This window comes from Eleutherodactylus coqui, chromosome 12 (assembly GCF_035609145.1).
Source record: "Eleutherodactylus coqui strain aEleCoq1 chromosome 12, aEleCoq1.hap1, whole genome shotgun sequence".
NCBI lineage: Eukaryota > Metazoa > Chordata > Amphibia > Anura > Eleutherodactylidae > Eleutherodactylus > Eleutherodactylus coqui.
Genome location: NC_089848.1, coordinates 89,989,305 through 90,009,819, shown reverse-complemented (window position 1 = coordinate 90,009,819; position 20,515 = coordinate 89,989,305). Strand labels below are relative to the sequence as shown.

Here is a 20,515-nt window from a genome sequence, read left to right as displayed (position 1 = left end):
CTCTTTGATAGCTAACACCCACCAACAACAGCTGTGATCGGCTCTCATGAAGATCACGGCGGTTAACCCTTTAAATATCGCTGTCAATCCTGACAGTGGCATTGAAATGCTCCAATCAGAGTTTGCAGGTGCTGAACAGCCCCTTGTGATGAGATCAGGGACTTCTGAGGCCTGTGGCACCTCTTGATAGACTGCCTGTTGGAATACAGTATAATGCGATACTATACAAATGATTGCAAGTTCAAGTCCCCGTAGGTGACTAAAAATAAATTCGGTAATAATTCTTTTATAATTGTAAAAAATAAAGGATTTGAAAAGTTTAACCCCCCCCCTCCTTTTTTTCTATATTTAAAATTAAAAAAAATCTAAAATATATTGAATCGCCACGTCCAAAATAGTTTAATCTTTTAAAAACACCACATTATTTATCCCAAACTTTGAACATCATCATAAGTAATAATTGCACAACACCAGAATCGTCCTTTTTTTGGTCACCCTGTCTCTAAAAAAGAAAAAAAGTAATAAAAAGTGATCAAAAAGTCGAATGCACTCTGAAATGGTGCATAGAAACCACAGATTCCCTGGCAAAAAGAAGCCCTCACACAGCATCAGGGCTTATTTACACGAGCGTATATCGACTGCGTTTTCACCGCCGGACGATATACGCTCCCATCTAAGCAGTTCCCCCTTCCCTCCCCCTCACCAGCTCTCTGCTTCTCTCCTCCACTCCGGCGTTTGCAATGGGAGGAGGCGGGACGGGGTGGAGCTAAACTCTGATATGTCCCGCCCACTCCCATTGCTGGCTATGGACAAGGAGCAGGGAGGGGGCGTAGCTCCGCCCACACCCATTGCAAACTGTTCGGAGGGGAGGAGAGAAGCAGATACCCGTGAGGTGGAGGGAAGGGGGAGAACTGCTTAGATGGAAGCGTATATCGGCCGACCGATATACGCTTGTGTAAATAAGCCCACATAGATGGAAAAATGAAAAAGTTATGTTAGCCAGAAAAGAGTCACAAAAGATAAATAAACAAATAAATATATGCATGTATAGACCTTTTTTAGAGAGATTTCATTTTTTTAAATAGTACAGTGAAAAAAACTATATAAATTTGGTTTTGATGGGATCGTACTGACCCACAGACTAGGCATCATGTTATTCCTGCTGCAGCGTGTATGCCCTTAGGCTGGGTTCACACGGGACGTATTTGTCACAAAAATTCTGTGCGGAATTTCTGCGCAGCAAATCCGCCTGCGCTTCCTAATCCAAGGATTAGCCAGCCTGGTGGACGAGATTTTGCAAAAATCTTGTCCACACAGAGTGGCCAATCCGTCGCGGCAAAGCTGGGCAGAAGTGACAGTGCAACGTAGAATTGACAGTCGCAGCATGTGAATTCTTTTTTTTTCCGTTGCGGCCTCACTCCTCTCTATGGGGAGAGAAACCGCAAATGAATGCCCGCAGCGCACTGCTGCAAAACCCTCAGCGAATTGCCGCGGGTTTTGAAGCTGCGGCTTTTTAGCTGAAGTCTTGCGGCTTTTCGGTGCGGCTAAACTGTGAGATTTGTGCGGGATTTCCGTCCTGTGGGAATCCAGCCTTAGCCTCTCACAGGCTTTAGTGGCCATAGAAGAATCACCACTGAAACCTGTGAGTGACCGCCTGCCGCTTCTTCCAGGTTTTGTGTGCAGGCATTGGGGCTGCCATAATAGGCAGGTATTCAATTTCTCTTCATTTTAAGGCTGGATTCACACGGGCATATATTGGCCATTTTTTCACGCCCTGGCCGATATACACTGCCCCTCTGATGCATTAGTTTATAATGCATCAGTGCACATGGGCGTATTTCTATGGCGTAAAAGCACAGGTCAAGATAGTGTGTTTTGGCCAGGCGCTTTTACGCCGCCGCCGGCTGCATAGTCTCCCATGTGAGTCTATAACAGCTGCCGGAGAAGGAAGGTGCTAAACTCCCACCCCCTCCCCTCCTCCTCTCCGGCTGTTTGCAATGGAAGGGGGCAGGGCTGGGGCGGAGCTAAGCTCTGCATCGGCTCGCCCCCTCCTATTGCTGGCTGCCGACAAGGGGCGGAGAAATGGCAGGAGCTTGGCACACTAGCCAGCGAGGGGAAGGGAGGGGGGGGGAGCAGCTTAACAGAGCTAAACGGTCTCCCCCCGCCCAACGGCATTGCGGGCTCAGCCTATATGCACCGAGCTCGGGCCGTCTGAACGGGCGCCCAAATGTTAGATTTGGGCGCCCGTTTACCCTTTTTTACGGCACCAGCGGGTGCCCATAAAAACACCTACGGCTGTGTAAATAAGCCCTAAGGCTGTATAACCTTTTTTATATCTTGGAAAAACCCTTGAAGTTATGGACTCTGTTTAACTATTTGCATTGTCTGTACTGCTTGGTTGACCATCTCAGTGCTGCTCTGGAAGTCATGGGTCATAGACTCTCCCCAAATATTCCCATTTCAAAGGAAACGGCATTGTGGTCTATCATGACATCGGTCCTAGTGCTTTCGAAAAACTAAGGGATCACAAGGGGAGCTGCCATCTTTTTTTTTTTTTTGCATAATTATATTTTTATTAACAGTTTTTCCATACAACATAAAACATAGGTGGAGGACATAGGGAAGAAAAAAAAAAGAAAATTATATATAACAAACCAAACAAGACATCTGAGGTATCTTTTTGGTTTTTATCATGGTTCCACAGTGACATGAAGGTTCACTTTCGAGAAGTTTAGAATGGAAGTAGACATGTGCCACAGGTATTGTGTTACAACTGTAAATGGCATGTCAAAGTCTTAGTAGATGATAAAGCATGTACACGTTGTGCGAAGATGGAAACTCCCTTTAATAAATAGTAGCTTTTTAGGATGATTTACAAAAGAGGAAGTGTCATAAGGCTGGTAAATCATTATTAGCATCATAAAAGGAATTATTTGTATAATGGTCACTGTACAAACTCATTGGAAACCTTGTGCAGGAAAGGTGTGGAGCCAGGACATATAACTAGAGATGAGCGAGCATGCTTGGATAAGACAGTTACTCGAGCGAACCTTGCTCTTCTCGAGTAACTGCATTCTTGTCCGAGCATGCTCGGGGGGGGGGGGGGGGGTTAGCAGGGGGGAGAGAGAGAGATCTCTCTCACTCTCTCTCCCGCTACCCCCCGCTATCCCTCGCCCCCCCCCCCCTTCAAGGGATTGTCTCATGAAGACAAACCTTGTGCATATCGTCTATTATATAGTATATGGAAATCATAGAGGGGAATTCTCCCTTGGGAACCTCTCCGACAGCCTGAACAAAGAGCTATTCTGAATGAGTTACTTTTCTGGTGTACTTGTGCTGTCCATGTACATCATTAAAAAAAAAAAAGCTATCCCCTAGAAGGAGGTGTTGAAATCGAATGAAGCTTTATATCTGTGATTGTAACGTTGCTATAAGTAAGCGATTACAATATCAGAGCAAACGAATCATTTATTGCAGAAAACTGAATGCTGCAAGGGAGGCTCTAGTACCCTGTTGTACCGACTCTAGCTTGGATACAAGACGTGATACGGACGGGCATGGAGGCTCTTGTACCCTGTTGTACAGCCTCTATCTTGGATACAAGATGTGATACAGACGAGCATGGAGCTTCTAGTACCCTGTTGTACAACCTCTAGCTTGAATACAAGATGTGATACGGGTGGGCATGGAGGCTCTAGTATGCTGTTGTACCACCTCTAGCTTGGATACACGATGTGATATGGGCAGGTATGGAGGCTCTAGTACCCTGTTGTACTGCCTTTAGCGTGGATACAAGATGTGATTTGGGTAGGCATGGAGGCTCTAGTACCCTGTTGTACCACCTCCAGCTTGGATACCAGATGTGATACGGGCTGGCATGGAGGCTCTAGTACCCTGTTGTACTGCCTCTAGCTTGCATACAAGATGTGATATAGGGGGCACGGGGGCTCTAGCACCCTATTGTACCGCCTCTAGCTTGAATACAAGATGTGATATGGAGGGCATGGAGGCTCTAGTACCCTGTTATACCACCTCTAGCTTGGCTACAAGGTGTGATACGGGTGGGCATGCTGGCTCCAGTCTCCTGTTGTACCGCCTATAGCTTGGTTACAATATGTGATACGGATGGGCATGGAGGCTCTAGTACCCTGTTGTACCACCTCTAGCTTGGATACAAGATGTGATTCAGGGGGCATGGAGGCTCTAGTATGCTGTTGTACCACCTCTAGCTTGGATACACGATGTGATATGGGCAGGTATGGAGGCTCTACTACCCTGTTGTACTGCCTTTAGCGTGGATACAAGATGTGATATGGGTAGGCATGGAGGCTCTAGTACCCTGTTGTACCACCTCTAGCTTGGATACCAGATGTGATACGGGCTGGCATGGAGGCTCTAGTACCCTGTTGTACTGCCTCTAGCTTGCATACAAGATGTGATATGGGGGCACGGGGGCTCTAGCACCCTATTGTACCGCCTCTAGCTTGAATACAAGATGTGATATGGAGGGCATGGAGGCTCTAGTACCCTGTTATACCACCTCTAGCTTGGCTACAAGATGTGATATGGGTGGGCATGCTGGCTCCAGTATCCTGTTGTACCACCTATAGCTTGGTTACAAGATGTGATACGGATGGGCATGGAGGCTCTAGTACCCTGTTGTACCACCTCTAGCTTGGATACAAGATGTGATTCAGGGGGCATGGAGGCTCTAGTATGCTGTTGGGCCGCCTCTAGCTTGGCTACAAGATGTGATACAGACAGGCATGGAGGCTCTAGTACCCTGTTGTACCACCTCTAGCTTGGATATAAGATGTGATACGGGTGGGCATGGAGCCATACTAGTTCCGTATGGTATCCTGTAGCCTATCAGTCCACATTTGCTGCAACTGAGTCTTTTGATCGTGCAAACTCAGATTGTCAAGTTGGCGTCCCAGTTGGTCCCATTCAAGTTCTATTGGTGATAAGTCTGGCGACCGGACAGGCCGTGGAAGTGTGACAATGTTGTGGAGACATTGCTATGACACCCTTGTGTATGCGGCCGAGCATTATACTGCTGGAAGCCTCTTGGAAGCCGCCATGAGAGAAATATATGTGGCTGAAGGATATCCTGAACATATCGCTGAGCTGTCATTGTCCCTCGTACAACTACTAGGGGTAACCGACTGCCATATGTGATGACTGCCAGACATCACACCAACAGTGTGCTCCTCCAAAACAGAGCCAGTATAGAGGTTCTCACCCCTAGGTCTCCAGATACGAACATGATCGTTGTCAGTGCCCAAACTAAACCTTAAAGGGGTTGTCCCGCGCCGAAACTGTTTTTTTTTTTTCAATAGCCCCCCCGTTCGGCGCGAGACAAACCCAATGCAGGGGTTAAAAAAACCAAAACGGATAGTGCTTACCTGAATCCCCGCGCTTCGGTGACTTCTTACTTACCTTGTGAAGATGGCCGCCGGGATCTTCACCCTCGGTGGACCGCAGGTCTTCTGTGCGGTCCATTGCCGATTCCAGCCTCCTGATTGGCTGGAATTGGCACGTGACGGGGCGGAGCTACGAGGAGCCGCTCTCCGGCACGAGCGGCCCCATTCAGAAAAGAAGAAGACCGGACTGCGCAAGCGCGTCTAATCGGGCGATTAGACGCTGAAAATTAGACGGCACCATGGAGACGGGGACGCCAGCAACGGAACAGGTAAGTGAATAACTTCTGTATGGCTCATAATTAATGCACAATGTACATTACAAAGTGCATTAATATGGCCATACAGAAGTGTATACCCCCACTTTGTTTCGTGGGACAACCCCTTTAATTCTTTTCTCTGACTGGTTCTACTCTATAGCAGTCCAGTTCCATTGTTCACAACACCACTGCAAACAAAGGCGACTGTGGGTGTCAAAGGCTGCACACGTAATGAGCGCCGTGAGACCAAGTATCCTTCAGCCAAGCGCCTGGAAATGGTTCCAACAGACAATGTTGCCTGTAACGATGGTCCTACCTGTCTCTGAATAGCGGACAATGAAACAGTTGGAGCTGCTTGTGCTTGTCAGAGGGTCAGGACTATTGGGGTTGCCTTGTGCGCGTGCCCTTACGTATCCACTGGTCCCAAACCTCCTAACAGTCTGGTCAGAACGGCCCAGGTGGGGGCAATTTATCGATAGGACCATCCAGCTTTTCGCATCCCAATAATGCACCTCCCTCAGACTCTGGTAATGGGGTGAAATCTCTTGGATTGCATCATATAGACGTCTAGTGGTCAACAAGCTCTACACAAGCAGAAAGAGGTCACTACACACAAGTAGACTTTGAGAGCCTTTTTATAGGTCAAGGTTCGTACCACTTTTAGGGCCTCAGGTGCCAAGACCATTAGTCTAATCACACCACAACTCATTTCATATCTGAGTTGTAACTGTATGACAGTTGATAAGTATTTTTTTTACAAAGAGTGTATTACATTTGAATAGTGGCCTTGTAATATTACATGTCCCGTTCTGGTTTCTGCAAGGCTGGCTGTTTGCATGGAATGCTAGGAGCAATAACTGAGGCGATTAGCCGATTGCCCCAACCAATGCATTTTGGAACGATCCTAGACCACCATACACAATGGATGTCAACATTAACCCTTTTATCACCCTAGAAATACTAGGTTTTAACTGCTTGTCCACTATAGACCACAAGGAACAGGGCTATTGCAGCAATACCATCACTACACCACCTTATGTAAAATGTGTGATGTAGCATAGTGAGCAGAAATGGGGGTGGACAGAAATTTTGCTGTCTCTGTCAAGGTCGGCAATGAGTTTTTTGTGTTGAAGTGGATGATACAATACTACATTTCTATTAATAACCTCTTTGTTTCCTATGATATCCGCAGATAATCACGACTCATTCTCTTCGGGTATTGAACTTATCACCTCTGATATATTAAGTGTTTTTTTACGTCCACATATACAGAACATTTATTTAGAGAATGATAACCTGCATAGGGTGTATTTCTCCTACGTAAGAAAATAACTTTACTTAAGCCTATGTTATTCCAGAAGAGCAATCTGTGCAAAAAGCTGTTAGACTCTGATCCAATACGACTATATTTAGAGATGACAAAAAAGCAGGAAATCATTTCATTTACCATTTAGTAACCAAAGGGCACTGCAATAAGATGGGAAAAGGCTGGGAATAGAACAATTGGGACAAAGTATCCACTTTATGCTTAAATAGACTCTGTCACGTACTTTAGCCCCATGAGCTAAGCCAGAGGCGTAACTTACAGCTCCTGGGCCCCAATGCAAAATGTGTAGCAGGGCCCCTAATTCTAATGTTTTATTAATAGTACTTGGCTACCTATATGGAGAAGAGAGGCCTTATGGGCCCCCTAAAGCTCCTGGGCCCAGGTGCAACCGCATCCCCCTGCACCCACTATAGTTACGCCCCTGAGCTAAGCTTATGGGCTAAAAGTAGGTGACGTGGTGAGTCCAGGGATGTAAGGGTTATACTTACCTCCCGTCGTTCTCTCCATGCGTCAAACAGCACTGCTAAGTGTTCCTCCTATTATGAAATTAGAATAACAGTATAATACTTACTTTCCCAGACTCAGGGGGTTACAGATTTTCTTTAAGTTAGGCATTTTGAGTTATATTGAATGATATGTCCTACGAGGACATCATAGAGGTAAGGACTCTCCTATTAGTGAGTGCAGACAGCTACTCTAAAGAGAAACTTCCTTTCAAAAGGACTTGAAGTAGCCATATATTACATGGTGTCCATTTATTTCATTGCAGCCTCTAAAATGTGGGGGTGTGATCAGCTTGGGTTAGTCTTTTGAAGGCTTTTGGTAACCAAATGTATGCTAACCAGGGGTCCATAAACACTCATGAACCTGAATTAACCCAAAAAAGTGCCTCTTTGGCGTTCCCAGGCATGTATATGCTGGCATACCATTTTTTATTGTATAGAAAAGCGTAGATTTCTGTGCTTATCCAAAATATGAGCACTACTGGTCGAATTTTTTAGAACACCTCAATGTTTCTAGTTTTTATTGATATTTATACAGCTTAATGTATCAGATGAAATGAAAGCATAGAACAAATAAACAACTTAAGGGTCCATTTACATGCGCTTTACACGCACCCACCAGCGTCGTAAAAATGCCTGAATGGCAAAGGGCCTGGCGTATATATGCTGAGGCCGCAATGCCATGGGGCCCTGGAAGACATTTCCCCTTCCCTCCCCCGCGCCGCCTCACCCCCTCTCCCCTCCCCTCCGTCCGTTTGCAATGGGAGGGGGCAGGATGGTGGTGGAGCTAAGCTCTCACCCCCTCCCCTTGTCCGCAGCCAGCAATGGGAGGGGTGGAACTAGGCTCCCCCCACCCCCTCCACCCCGTCCAACTCCCTCCCATTGCAATCAGTGGCTCCCATAGGAAACTATGCAACTGCCGACGCCGGAAGTACACCCATGCTGATTAATGCTATGTGACTGTATTAGACATATATCATACTGCTGAGGTAACATGAAAGCTGCGCTGTGATTGGTTGTTATATATTATACCGGTGAGGTAAAATAAAAGCTGCGCTGTGATTGGTTGCTATATATTATACTGCTGAGGTAACATAAAAGCTGTGCTGTTATTTGGTTGCTATAGGCAACAGCTTTTAATCCTCATAAATATATATATATATATATATATATATATATATATATATGAAAATCGAAAACTCACTGACTTCCCCTGTAATTTTTATTACCAACAGCAAATAATCACAGTTCAGCATTTGTTTCTTATACTTCTGAGGTAAAATGAAAGCTGTGCTGTGATTGGTTGCTATGGGCAACAGCCTTTTATTTTGGACAACTTCCATAACAGCCCAGTGCGGGCTCATGGTTGTGGCCAGGGGCTGCAAAAGTTCAGCTCAGTTCACATGCTGCGGCCAGTCTGTCGCGGTCGAGCTGAAATTGACATGCTGCGTGGAAATCAAAGCCGCAACATGTCAATTGTATCGCTGTTTCCGCGGTGGCCTCTCTCCTCTCTATGCGGAGAGATGGCCTCAGCAGAGTACAGGTGGCGAAGCCGCTTCAAAACCCGCGCTGCATGGCGTGATTTATGAAGCTGCATTTCTGACGCAGAAGTCTAATAGTATCCCCGTGCGGTCATTCCACGAGATTTCCGCGGAATTTCGGTCCCGTGTGATTGCCGCCTTAGGGTGTGTTCATGTTTTGTTGTACTTTGGAACCACAATTAAGAAAAACACATAAAAAACCTGCATGCAGTATTTAAATGATAACATCATTACTGTGTCCTGCCGGCCCATGTAACTGCCTCCCTCCTCCTCCCCGCTGCTCTTCTCTAGTTCTTCTAAGTCTGGCCGCTCTGCCTGCCCCTTGATCAGTGCAGTGCTGCAGGCAGAATGGCCAGCTGGTAATGCACTGAATATGCATATGTGTATAGTGGAGGGCAGCCTCGGGGCCCCCAGAGCGCAGGGGCTGGGTCGCCACCACGACCCCAGGGATCCCTGACGGTACGCCTATGGTTGTGGCCATGTTGTATATTAGAAGACTACCATTCATAAAATCGCCGTGCAACGCACGGATATATCTTCTAATAAGACTGTATGCCGCGTGATGTACTTTTTTGGCGGGATCCCTGCACATAAAATAGCCTAGTTGGCTACTGTGTTTTACACAGCATAAAATGATACAAATGAATATCAGTTGGACATATGGCAAAAGGACAGTTTTCCGGTGAATGGAGCCCACAGACATGACATGCACACACATATACATATATATATTTTTATTTATTTATTTATTTTTACAGCATATATGGGAAATGTAGTGCTGTGACATAATATGAACAAAGCCTTAAAGGGGTTGTCCCGCGCCGAAACAGGTTTTTTTTTTTTTCAATAGCCCCCCCCGTTTGGCGCGAGACTAACCCGATGCAGGGGTTAAAAAAAAAACCCGGATAGTGCTTACCTGAATCCCCGCGCTCCGGTGACTTCTTACTAACCTTGCGAAGATGGCCGCCGGGATCTTCACCCTCGGTGGACCGCAGGTCTTCTGTGCGGTCCATTGCCGATTCAAGCCTCCTGATTGGCTGGAATCGGCACGTGACGGGGCGGAGCTACGAGGAGCCGCTCTCCGGCACGAGCGGCCCCATTCAGAAAAGAAGTAGACCGGACTGCGCAAGCGCGTCTAATCGGGCGATTAGACGCTGAAAATTAGACGGCACCATGGAGACGGGGACGCTAGCAACGGAACAGGTAAGTGAATAACTTCTGTATGGCTCATAATTAATGCACAATGTACATTACAAAGTGCATTAATATGGCCATACAGAAGTGTATAACCCCACTTTGTTTCGCGGGACAACCCCTTTAAGATCATTGGGTATGAACGACTGTACGTACGTCCGCTTGTCCGATCGTTGGGCTGTGTAAAAGGGACAATGATCTGCTAACGAAAGAGCGAATAGGTCCTTTATAACCACATTGCCATTATATTAATATCTACCTGACAGTAACTTGGAATGAAACAATGTGTCCTGGGTTTTATGTACCTGTACAGTTTACATTTATAGCTTAAGATAAACAGGGAAATGCAAACAAGCAGCTTCAACAATACAGGCCTATGTCAATATCCTCCTGCCTACTGATTACTAGAAATGTATGGCATCATTTATTGGAGCTGCACATGCACTGCCTAATACTGAGTGATGTATGTGCGAGACTAATATCCGTAACCGAGACCGTGAGGTAGAGGAGAGCAATGTCAGAATTTACAACTTATACAAAAATAGACAGCAAAACAGAAAAAAGGTTGCCATGTAGAGATGAGCGAGCACCAAAATGCTCGGGTGCTCATTACTCGAGACGAACTTTACGCGATGCTCGAGGGTTCGTTTCGAGTTACGAACCCCATTGAAGTCAATGGGCGACCCGAGCATTTTTGTATATCGCCGATGCTCGCTAAGGTTTTCATTTGTGAAAACCTGGGAAATTCAAGAAAGTTATGGGAACGACACAGAAACGGATAGGGCAGGCGAGGGGCTACATGTTGGGCTACATTTCAGGTTCCCAGGTCCCACTATTAAGCCACAATAGCGGCAAGAGTGCCCCCCCCTCCCAACAACTTTTACTTCTGAAAAGCCCTCATTAGCAATGCATACCTTAGCTAAGCACCACACTACCTCCAACAAAGCACAATCACTGCCTGCATGACACTCCGCTGCCACTTCTCCTGGGTAACATGCTGCCCAGCCCCCCCGCACGACCCAGTGTCCACAGCGCACACCAAAGTATCCCTGCGCAGCCTTCAACTGCTCTCATGTCACACGCTGGCCTCATAGCCACACCACCCTCATGTCTGTTTATAAGTGCGTCTGCCATGAGGAGGAACCGCAGGCACACACTGCAGAGGATTGGCAGGGCCAGGCAGCGACCCTCTTTAAAAGGGGCGGGGCGATAGCCCACAATGCTGTACAGAAGCAATGAGAAATCCAATCCTGTGCCACCTCCATCAGGAGCTGCACATGTGGGCATAGCAATGGGGAACCCATGTGCCACACACTATTCATTCTGTTAAGGGGTCTGCATGCCCCAGTCAGACCGGGGTTTTTTATAAATAGTCACAGGCAGGTACAACTCCGCAATGGGAATTCCGTGTGCACCCACAGCATGGGTGGCTCCCTGGAACCCACCGGCGGTACATAAATATATCCCATTGCATTGCCCAGCACAGCTGAGGAAACATCAGGTTTAATGTAGGTGGGCTTCGGCCCACACTGCATGCCCCAGTCTGACCGGGGTTCTTTATAAGTAGACACATGCAGTTACAACTCCGTGTGGACCGACAGCATGGGTGGGTCCCAGGAAGCCACCGGCGGTACATAAATATATCCCATTGCATTGCCCATCACAGCTGAGGTAACGTCCGATTAAATGCATGTGGTCTTCGGCCCACACTGCATGCCCCAGTCTGACCGGGGTTTTTAATACATAGACACTGGCAGGTACAAATCCCTAATGTGAAGTCCCTGTGGACCCCAGCATGGGTGGCTCCCTGGAACCCACCGGCGGTACATAAACGTATCCCATTGCAGTGCCCTGCTCAGCAGAGCTAACGTCACATACAATACAGGTGTGCTTCGGCCCACAGTGCATGTCCCAGTCAGAGTGGTAATATGTACCTTAACAGTAACCGCGTTGGTGGAAATGTGGTGGCGACTGCGGACCTAGTAGTGTGGTTTTATTTAGTTGGTTTTCGGAATGTGGCCAGGATTAAGTGTGCCGTGGCGGGGGGATGGTGGGTGGGCTCTCTTGTTGTGTCGGTAAAGGTGAAATTCTTGGACTGCCACCAGACGAACCAATGCAAAGGTATTTGGCAAGAATGTTTTCATTGTTGGAGGAGGAGGGGGATGTTTTTGAGGCACTACGTGTCCTCTCCACGTGTCCGTGGTTATATGCACCTTAACAGTAACCGCGTTGGTGGGAAATGGCCTCGCCACCATCATGTCTTTGGGAAGCCTCCGTTTCCACACCCCAGTGACATAGCATTAGCAGCGGTATAGGCAGAGCCCAGAATTAGTAACATTTCAGCGGTAGCATTAGGGACAGGCCCCAGTAACATATCACTAGCAGCAGTATAGGGGGAGCACAGTATTAGTTCCATTTCAGTAGTAGTAGCAGTCCAGACAGGCCCCAGTAACAATTCCGAAGCAGCAGTATAGGGGGAGCACAGTCTTAGTTCCATTTCAGTAGTAGTAGCAGTCAAGACAGGCCACAGCAACATTCCCGTTGCTGCAGGCCTACCCCTACCCCTCAGCATGGTGTATTACGAGTAGAGCAGAAACAGAACGCTGTAATTAAATGTGCCACTTATTGGCCTGTGGTTGGAGGCTGACTTCGCTTACGGAACGCACAGCAGAGCCAGGAAACAATTTTGCGCACGCCTGCAGTGAGACATAGGTGCGTAGGACTGAGCTAGTGGAATTCACAGCGCAGAAGCAGTCAAGTGGCCAAAGGGCAGTGGTAGGCCTTAAAGGGGTTGTCCCACGAAAGCAAGTGGGGGTATACACTTCTGTATGGCCATATTAATGCACTTTGTAATGTACATTGTGCATTAATTATGAGCCATACAGAAGTTATTCACTTACCTGCTCCGTTGCTAGCGTCCCCGTCGCCATGGTGCCGTCTAATTTCAGCGTCTAATCGCCCGATTAGACGCGCTTGCGCAGTCCGGTCTTCTCCCTGGTGAATGGGGCCGCTCGTGCCGGAGAGCTGGTCCTCGTAGCTCCGCCCCGTCACGTGTGCCGATTCCAGCCAATCAGGAGGCTGGAATCGGCAATGGAACGCACAGAGCCCACGGTGCACCATGGGAGAGGACCTGCGGTCCACCGTGGGTGAAGATCCCGGCGGCCATCTTAGCAAGGTAAGTAAGAAGTCGCGGGAGCGCGGGGATTCGGGTAAGTACTGGACGTTTTTTTTTTTTAACACATGCATCGGGTTTGTCTTGCGCCGAACGGGGGGGCTATTGAATAGAAAAAAAACCCCGTTTCGGCGCGGGACAACCCCTTTAAGTATTTTGCTTCAATTTGTTTAAATGGTGAGCTGAAACACCAGACAGACACCGTATGCAGCGTATAATATTATGTATACTGTTTCCCTCTGGCGCTATGACGGCGGTGATGTTACGGGCACAGCAGAGCCAGGAAACAATTTTGCGCAAGCCTGCTGTAACGCTTAGCTGCGTATTAATTAGGACTACTACCCCCAGCAGACACGCAGTACACTGAAGATGGTCACAGGCAGCCCAAATATAGTATTTTTCCCCAATTTTTTTGAAAAAGCCCACTGCCTATATAGACAGTATATCTCTTTCACCTTTCCCTCTTTCGCTGCCTCCCCAGTACTGCCCCTATACTCTGTACAATGACTGCAGACTGCGGACGCAATGGTCTGCACGCCCGATATACAAAAAAAAAATAATTGTGCAACACTGCTAAAAGCAGCCTCAACAGTACTGCACACGGTCAGATGTGGCCCTAAGAAGGACCGTTGGGGTTCTTGAAGACTAAAATAAGACCTAACACTCTCCCTATAGCAGCTACAGCAAGACAGCACTTTCCCTGATCTCTGTCACCATGCATCTGTGGCGAGCCGCGGGCGGGCAGATTTAAATACTCGGGTGTCATCTGATCTCGCCAGCCACTCACTGCAGAGGGGTGGTATAGGGCTGGAACGTCACAGGAGGAAGTTGTAATGCCTTCCATGTCTTTCTATTGGCCAAATGTCTCAGAGATGAAAGTGAAAGTAACTTGAACATCGCGTGGTGCTCGTCTCGAGTAACGAGTATCTCGAACACCCTAATACTCGAACGAGCATCAAGCTCGGACGAGTAGGCTCGCTCATCTCTATTGCCATGTGACCAGCTAAAAGTGAGTTATCAGCTGCTGTTTATTTGTATAGACACTGATCCTTAGTACTTTACACTGTCCTAAATGATGTTATGTCTCTACAGACAGTTAGAGAGCAGGATCTGCAGTTCTCTGCCCAGTATATAGAGCACAGCACAGCAGCCAGGCTTCTCTCACCAGTCCTGAGAAAATTGAGAATCAGACACAGGCTGCACAGGTGGAAAACAGGGAAAAATACAAGACACATATCATGTAATGGCCAGAAATAGTGTTCTTCCTCATATACACACACGGCAGCTTATTCTGACGTTTTTTGAAAAGTTAGGTACGTTTTAAGGGGAATTCTGTGTAAATAGTTCCTTTACAAATTATTCAGAATTCATTGATTTTAATGGGCACGATGTAATATTTCATTTACCCTGTAGGGGTGCTACAGGAGAATTCTTTGTTAGGGCTCAGTCACAAGGGCGTGTGTATGCGCGTCTGACAGCTGCGTTTGTGATCCGCATCTATATAGACGCAATGCTTTGCAATGGGAGCAGTCACATGTGCAAATTTTTCATGCGCACAAACGCATGCGTCGCAAATGATAGGACACAACGATTCGCAGAACGCATGTAACTGCATTCTGCGCAAATCGGTGTTCTGTGTATGTGCGCTCAATGGGGCCGGCGGCAGCAGGGCTGACCTTATTGAGAACATATACTGAAGATCGCGATCCTCTGCCACAACTGTCACAGAGGAGCGAGATGTTCTCCCATTGAATTCAATTTTGATGGATGGGCTGTCAAAGCATCATCATATTATAAATGGAAACCACAACACTAATTTATTACTTATTTGGTTGAAGTTTTTAATGCTCCTTAAAGGGGTTGTGCAAGGCTTAAAAAATATGCCCTATACACAGGATAGGGATAACGTTCAGATTAGTGGGAAATTGACTGCTAGCCCCCCCCACTGATCCTGAAAAAGTAGGTACTGAATATACCTACATGAATTGAGTGACAGTACATGCATTGCTGCTCTATCTAAGGGACAGCTGGAAATAGCTGAGTTTCAGGTCCCCACTATCTCCGGCACTCCCATTAAAATGAATGGAGCAGTGGTGCGCATGCTCAACAGTCACTCCATTCCTGTAAGGACCTTCAGGACCCCCAATCTAGGGATCAGTTGAGGTCCCAGCAGTCGGAACCTCACCAATCTGAAAGTTATCCTCTATCCTGTGGATAGGACATAACATTCCGTTCTGGCACAACCCCTTTAAGAGAGACGCATCAATAAGCAGCTGCAACCTAAAATGTGATGCTCAATGTGGGATCAATTTAGATTTTCATGTATTTTTCCTCTTTTGCTTTACTACAGTTTTTGGCACCTGTTCTACACTGAAGCTAACGGCACCATCTCCAAGTATACATGGCACTGAGGGGCAGCCTCTTATCTTACCAATCCAATATGATGTTAATGCATCTGCATCCGGGGTTCAGATCATATGGCTGCTTGAAAGGCCGCCGGCCCCCCCTGCGTGTCTGCTGACCTCTTTCAATCACACGTTCATACCAGATCTGGAATTTCAGCACAAGTTTACAATGCATCCGCCAAATGCCTCCCTGCTGATAAATTCATTACATATGAGTGATGAGGGGAACTACACTGTCAAAGTCAACATACAAGGGGAAACCACTATGTCTGCAACGCAGAAGATTGAAGTCTCTGTGGATAGTAAGTAGTGCTGATTGCATGCAATGTCCATTTTTCGGGGCCATAGAAGCTTAAAGTGAATCCCTACCTTCTCACACCATGTCATTTTTCGATACAACATTCTTTGCTGATTCATTTCCTAATTTATCTTTAATGGGGTTTTACAAATTCAGAGCTCTACATGGAATGGAATCTATGCCTGCAATACCATCCTGGGCCACTGACGTCAGTATAACACGTTAGCTCCATATGGTCCAGCGATCAGTTGATCGTGGGGGTTCTGGGTGGTGGACTTCACCAATCAACTTCAGATCAGAGAAACCCCTTTAATATATTTTACATAGTAGAATAGGAGGTTCATGATACTCCTCTAGTTTGTTTGATTTCTCCAAAAGACCTATTAACAAAAGTAAGGCTAGGTTCACATTTGTCGGGGAGTCTTATATCTCATCCCTCCAGCTATCAAATACCAATGAGAAACTGACACAAGGAGTGATATCATATTAGTCTACGAGATTGTTCCATGTATAAGGTTCTTCAGTTGTTGCGCCAGACCTGTCAAAAAGCCAGATACAAGAATGTGGGTTTCAACGTTCTGATTCGGCTGTATGTCTGGCTTTGGATGCCGGACGAGACCTCAAAATACATAAAAATGGCATCAGTTCTGTCCAGCTCCACTGTGAAAATGCTGGCTGAATACAACTGATGTATGTGAACCCTTGCCTTAAGGGGCAGATAGAAAGAAGTATGACTGCGGTATCAGACTACACAGATTTTGTTTTGCAGTCTGTTACCATAGAGATACATAAAGTTGCATAGGAGCTGTAGACACAAAGCAGGAGACAATGTTTAAAGGGCCACTCCATGTATAGTCATCTAGAGTTACCTTGTTTAGTTATTTCTTTCTGTCTGAAACTCCTGGCCTCTTTTTCCTCAGATGGTCATGTGATCTCTGTTCTGACCAGCTCAGATCTACTTGAGGCTACATGTTCATTTTTCAGTCAAATTCTCAGTTTATTTGGTGCTGTTACATGATCCCTACCAGAGAAAACTTTGTTAAGGGGAACGCAGATCATCCTAGCACAATTACTGATGATGATCACACAGCTCCTGTCACACAGTTATAATAGAGGAGATCACAGCTCATCCTCCTGACTGTATACTTATGGTCTCTAGCTTATTTAGGTGACTGTAATAATTAAACTGCCCCCCAGTAGGCAAAAATGGTATAGCCTCAACTAATGCTGTGCTGATGCATCATAGGATAGATGTGAAACAAGGTAAAAAAAAAATCTTTCTCAACATGGTGTCTGATAAGTATCAGACAGGTGATTGCATTGCAGGAAAGTGACTGGAATACACACATGAGACCTGTAAAGTTTAACAAGCAATCAGGTGAGGTGGGCAGGCATGGAAAACTGTGTTTTCACTGAAGTGAGCCTTTAAGGAAAACTACTTACACATTTGCTTCATTTTTATATTTTAGATGAGGATATAGCCTTTAAACTGTAGTTATCACAAATATACGAGTACTTAGCCAGCTGAAGGTATGTATTAGATATAGTGCAGCCAGAAATGTGTGTAGCGTGCATACTACGGCTCTTCCTGGTGGAGAGCCGTGCTTTGGTCTGGTGTCTGCACCTTCCTGCTGCTCCTCTTCCTCTATAATGGCACATCATACACAGGAGAGAAGCATCATCCATCACCCTCCTCTTTCTTCTTTGTATTTTCAGTTGGTGTACTATAGGGGTTATCCAGGCAGCAGCCACCGGATATACTGGGGTCGGAGCGGAAGGACTGCTCCAACCCCTGTGTAGCTTCCAGTGCTGGTAACTGCAAACGCTGCTCATTGAAATCAATGAGAGCTACGCTTGCAAGTAATTACAAGTGCCAGCTGCTACACAGGGATCAGAACAGTGCTTCCGCTCCACCCCTAATGTAGTCCAACAGACGCTGCCTGGATAAACACCTTAAATAAGGTGACCAGACAACCCGATTTAAGCGGGACAGTCTGCCAGGACCCCAACGGGAAAGCCACTTGTCCCGCTTTCAGGACTTCTGGTCACCATAGTGATTACCAGCTAGGGTGCTGCAGCTCCCCGCCAGTAATCACATTGCAGCTTTGTGGCAGATGCACACACTGATGACGGTGTGTGCATCTGGGATCTTCCTCCCCCCTTCCCCTGACCTCTCCTCTTTAGTTACGCAAAAGGAGAGGACAAGGGAGGAGGCACTGGTGCGGGTGCACACACACTTCTTCCCGCAGCAGCGACGAGAAAAGGAGAAGTAGCGCGCTCTGAAGACCAGGAAGAGTGTAAGTATATCGGTTTCATGGGGGCTCTACTACTACTGTGGGGGGGTGGTTCACTGTTACTACTGGGGTTGATATAAGAGACACTATCAGTAATAGTGTCCCCTATATCAGCCCCAGTAGTAATAGTATTGGCACTGAGGGGGACTCACTTACTACTGAGGGCCACTGTGGAGGGGGGGGGGGTCACTATCACTACTGAGGGCCACTGTGGGGGGGGGGGGGAGTCACCATCACTACTGAGGGCCACTGTTGGGGGGGGTCACCATCACTACAGAGGGCCACTGTGGGGGGGTCACTATCACTACTGAGGGCCACTGTGGGGGGTCACTATCACTACTGAGGGCTACTGTGGGGGGTCACTATCACTACTGAGGGCCACTGTGGGGGGGTCACTATCACTACTAAGGGCCACTGTGGGGGGGTCACTATCACTACTATGGGCCACTGTGGGGGGGTCACTATCACTACTGAAGGCCACTGTGGGGGGGTCACTATCACTACTGAGGGCCACTGTGTGGGTCACTATCACTACTGAGGGCCACTGTGGGGGTCACTATCACTATTGAGGGCCACTGTGGGGGGTAACTATTACTAGTGAGGCCACTGTGGGGGAGGGGAGTGACTATTGCTGTTGAGACAACTATTGGGGTCACTATTGCTATTGAGACTACTCTGCATGTGGCAGCAATAATCAAGCTGACTTACAGTAGGTTCACACATGGAATGTCCACAGCGCAGAAATTTCCACGGCAAATTCCGCAGCATTTCTGCATCAAAAAAACTGTCAAAATCTGTACTATTGGTGCGGATTTTGACTGAAAATGAACCGCGTATCCGCAGCTGATTTTATACTATGCAACGCTCCCTCTTAGCCCCTCTGTAGGCTTCCCGCAGTAAGTGCTCCCCGGCTTCCAGTTCTCAGCGGCCTTGTCAGGTGCGGTGCCACTGGACGGGTGAGGCCACTACAGGCCGCTGGGAACCGGAAGGCGGAGAGCGCTGACAGCGGAAGGCCTACAGAGGGCTACGCATAGTATGAAATCAGTTGTGGGTACGCAGCTAATTATCAGTCAAAATTCGCACCAATGGCACGGATTTTGACAGTTTTTTTAGATGCAGAAATGCTGTGGAATTTGTGCCATCTTTTTTGAACCGGCTCTGTACTTTTTATAATGACAGAGGTAAAATCATACATCGTGATAAGCCCCGCCCCTGACCACACCCCTCTGTTCTGCTTGACCATGGGAAAATCTGGTCACCTTATCTTAAAGGTACTTTTACATGGGACAACTATGGATCAAATAATCGCTCGAAAGAGCGAAGGCAAATGATAGTTGTGCCATGTAAAGATGGTCACCAGCAGGATGACAAGTGATATGTCACCAGTCATTTCATTTCAGCTTGATCTAAATGCACACTGATTTGTAACTGAATGACTTGCAAATGAATTTGCATGGAGATCCCCTCTACGAACGATGGCCCAATTGATGTCACATTTTCCCCACTGTCTCTTGGCATCGGGTCTAAAAAATGTCAGTGAATATGCATTGTTGTAAGTGGGGTTCCTCGCCTGCGGAACACCGACCTCTCGGTCCGGAATGAGCACCACACGTGTAGAAATACTCCACAGACCTTTGTCCTTTTTCTTAAATCTGGCGCCTGCCAGCATTTATTTGTACAGCACAACAAATGTATTTCAGCATACCATAAACACAGTCCATAAGTTTAGGGTTCACAACCCACAGGGTCCCGTCCCCTTCCGAGGTGTCTGGAGGGCGTCCTCCCCATCAGACGGGCAATGGGCCCAAACTGGTCCACCCGGATCAGGCTCCGAGTTCCTGAAGCGGCTCCTTCACCATCTCTCACTGGTCCACACTGGACCTCTGGCTTTCAGCCCTTGCAGCTATACTGAGCTTTACTTCCACCTTGAGTGTGACAGGAACAGACTTATGTTGCTTCCTGCCACACCCAGCAGGAGTTAACCCTTTCTTTCCGATTCAGGTTAACTAAACCACACAGTAACTGCATTCAGAGGCCCTTTACAGGCCACTCTTACTACTGCATTACCACAGCATGCAACTGCATATTTGCTGTGTTTTTA

At 47.1% G+C, this 20,515-nt stretch overlaps 1 protein-coding gene across 1 annotated transcript in view; it reads left to right on the top strand.

Moving 5' to 3' along the window:
• The window catches only part of HEPACAM2 (HEPACAM family member 2), a 108,634-nt gene that overhangs the window by 24,444 nt on the left and 63,675 nt on the right, over positions 1 to 20,515 (top strand). Inside the window, exon 2 of the mRNA XM_066584970.1 lies at positions 15,768 to 16,124. Coding sequence (XP_066441067.1) covers positions 15,768 to 16,124 — 357 coding nt within the window. The remainder of the gene's footprint in view (positions 1 to 15,767; positions 16,125 to 20,515) is intronic.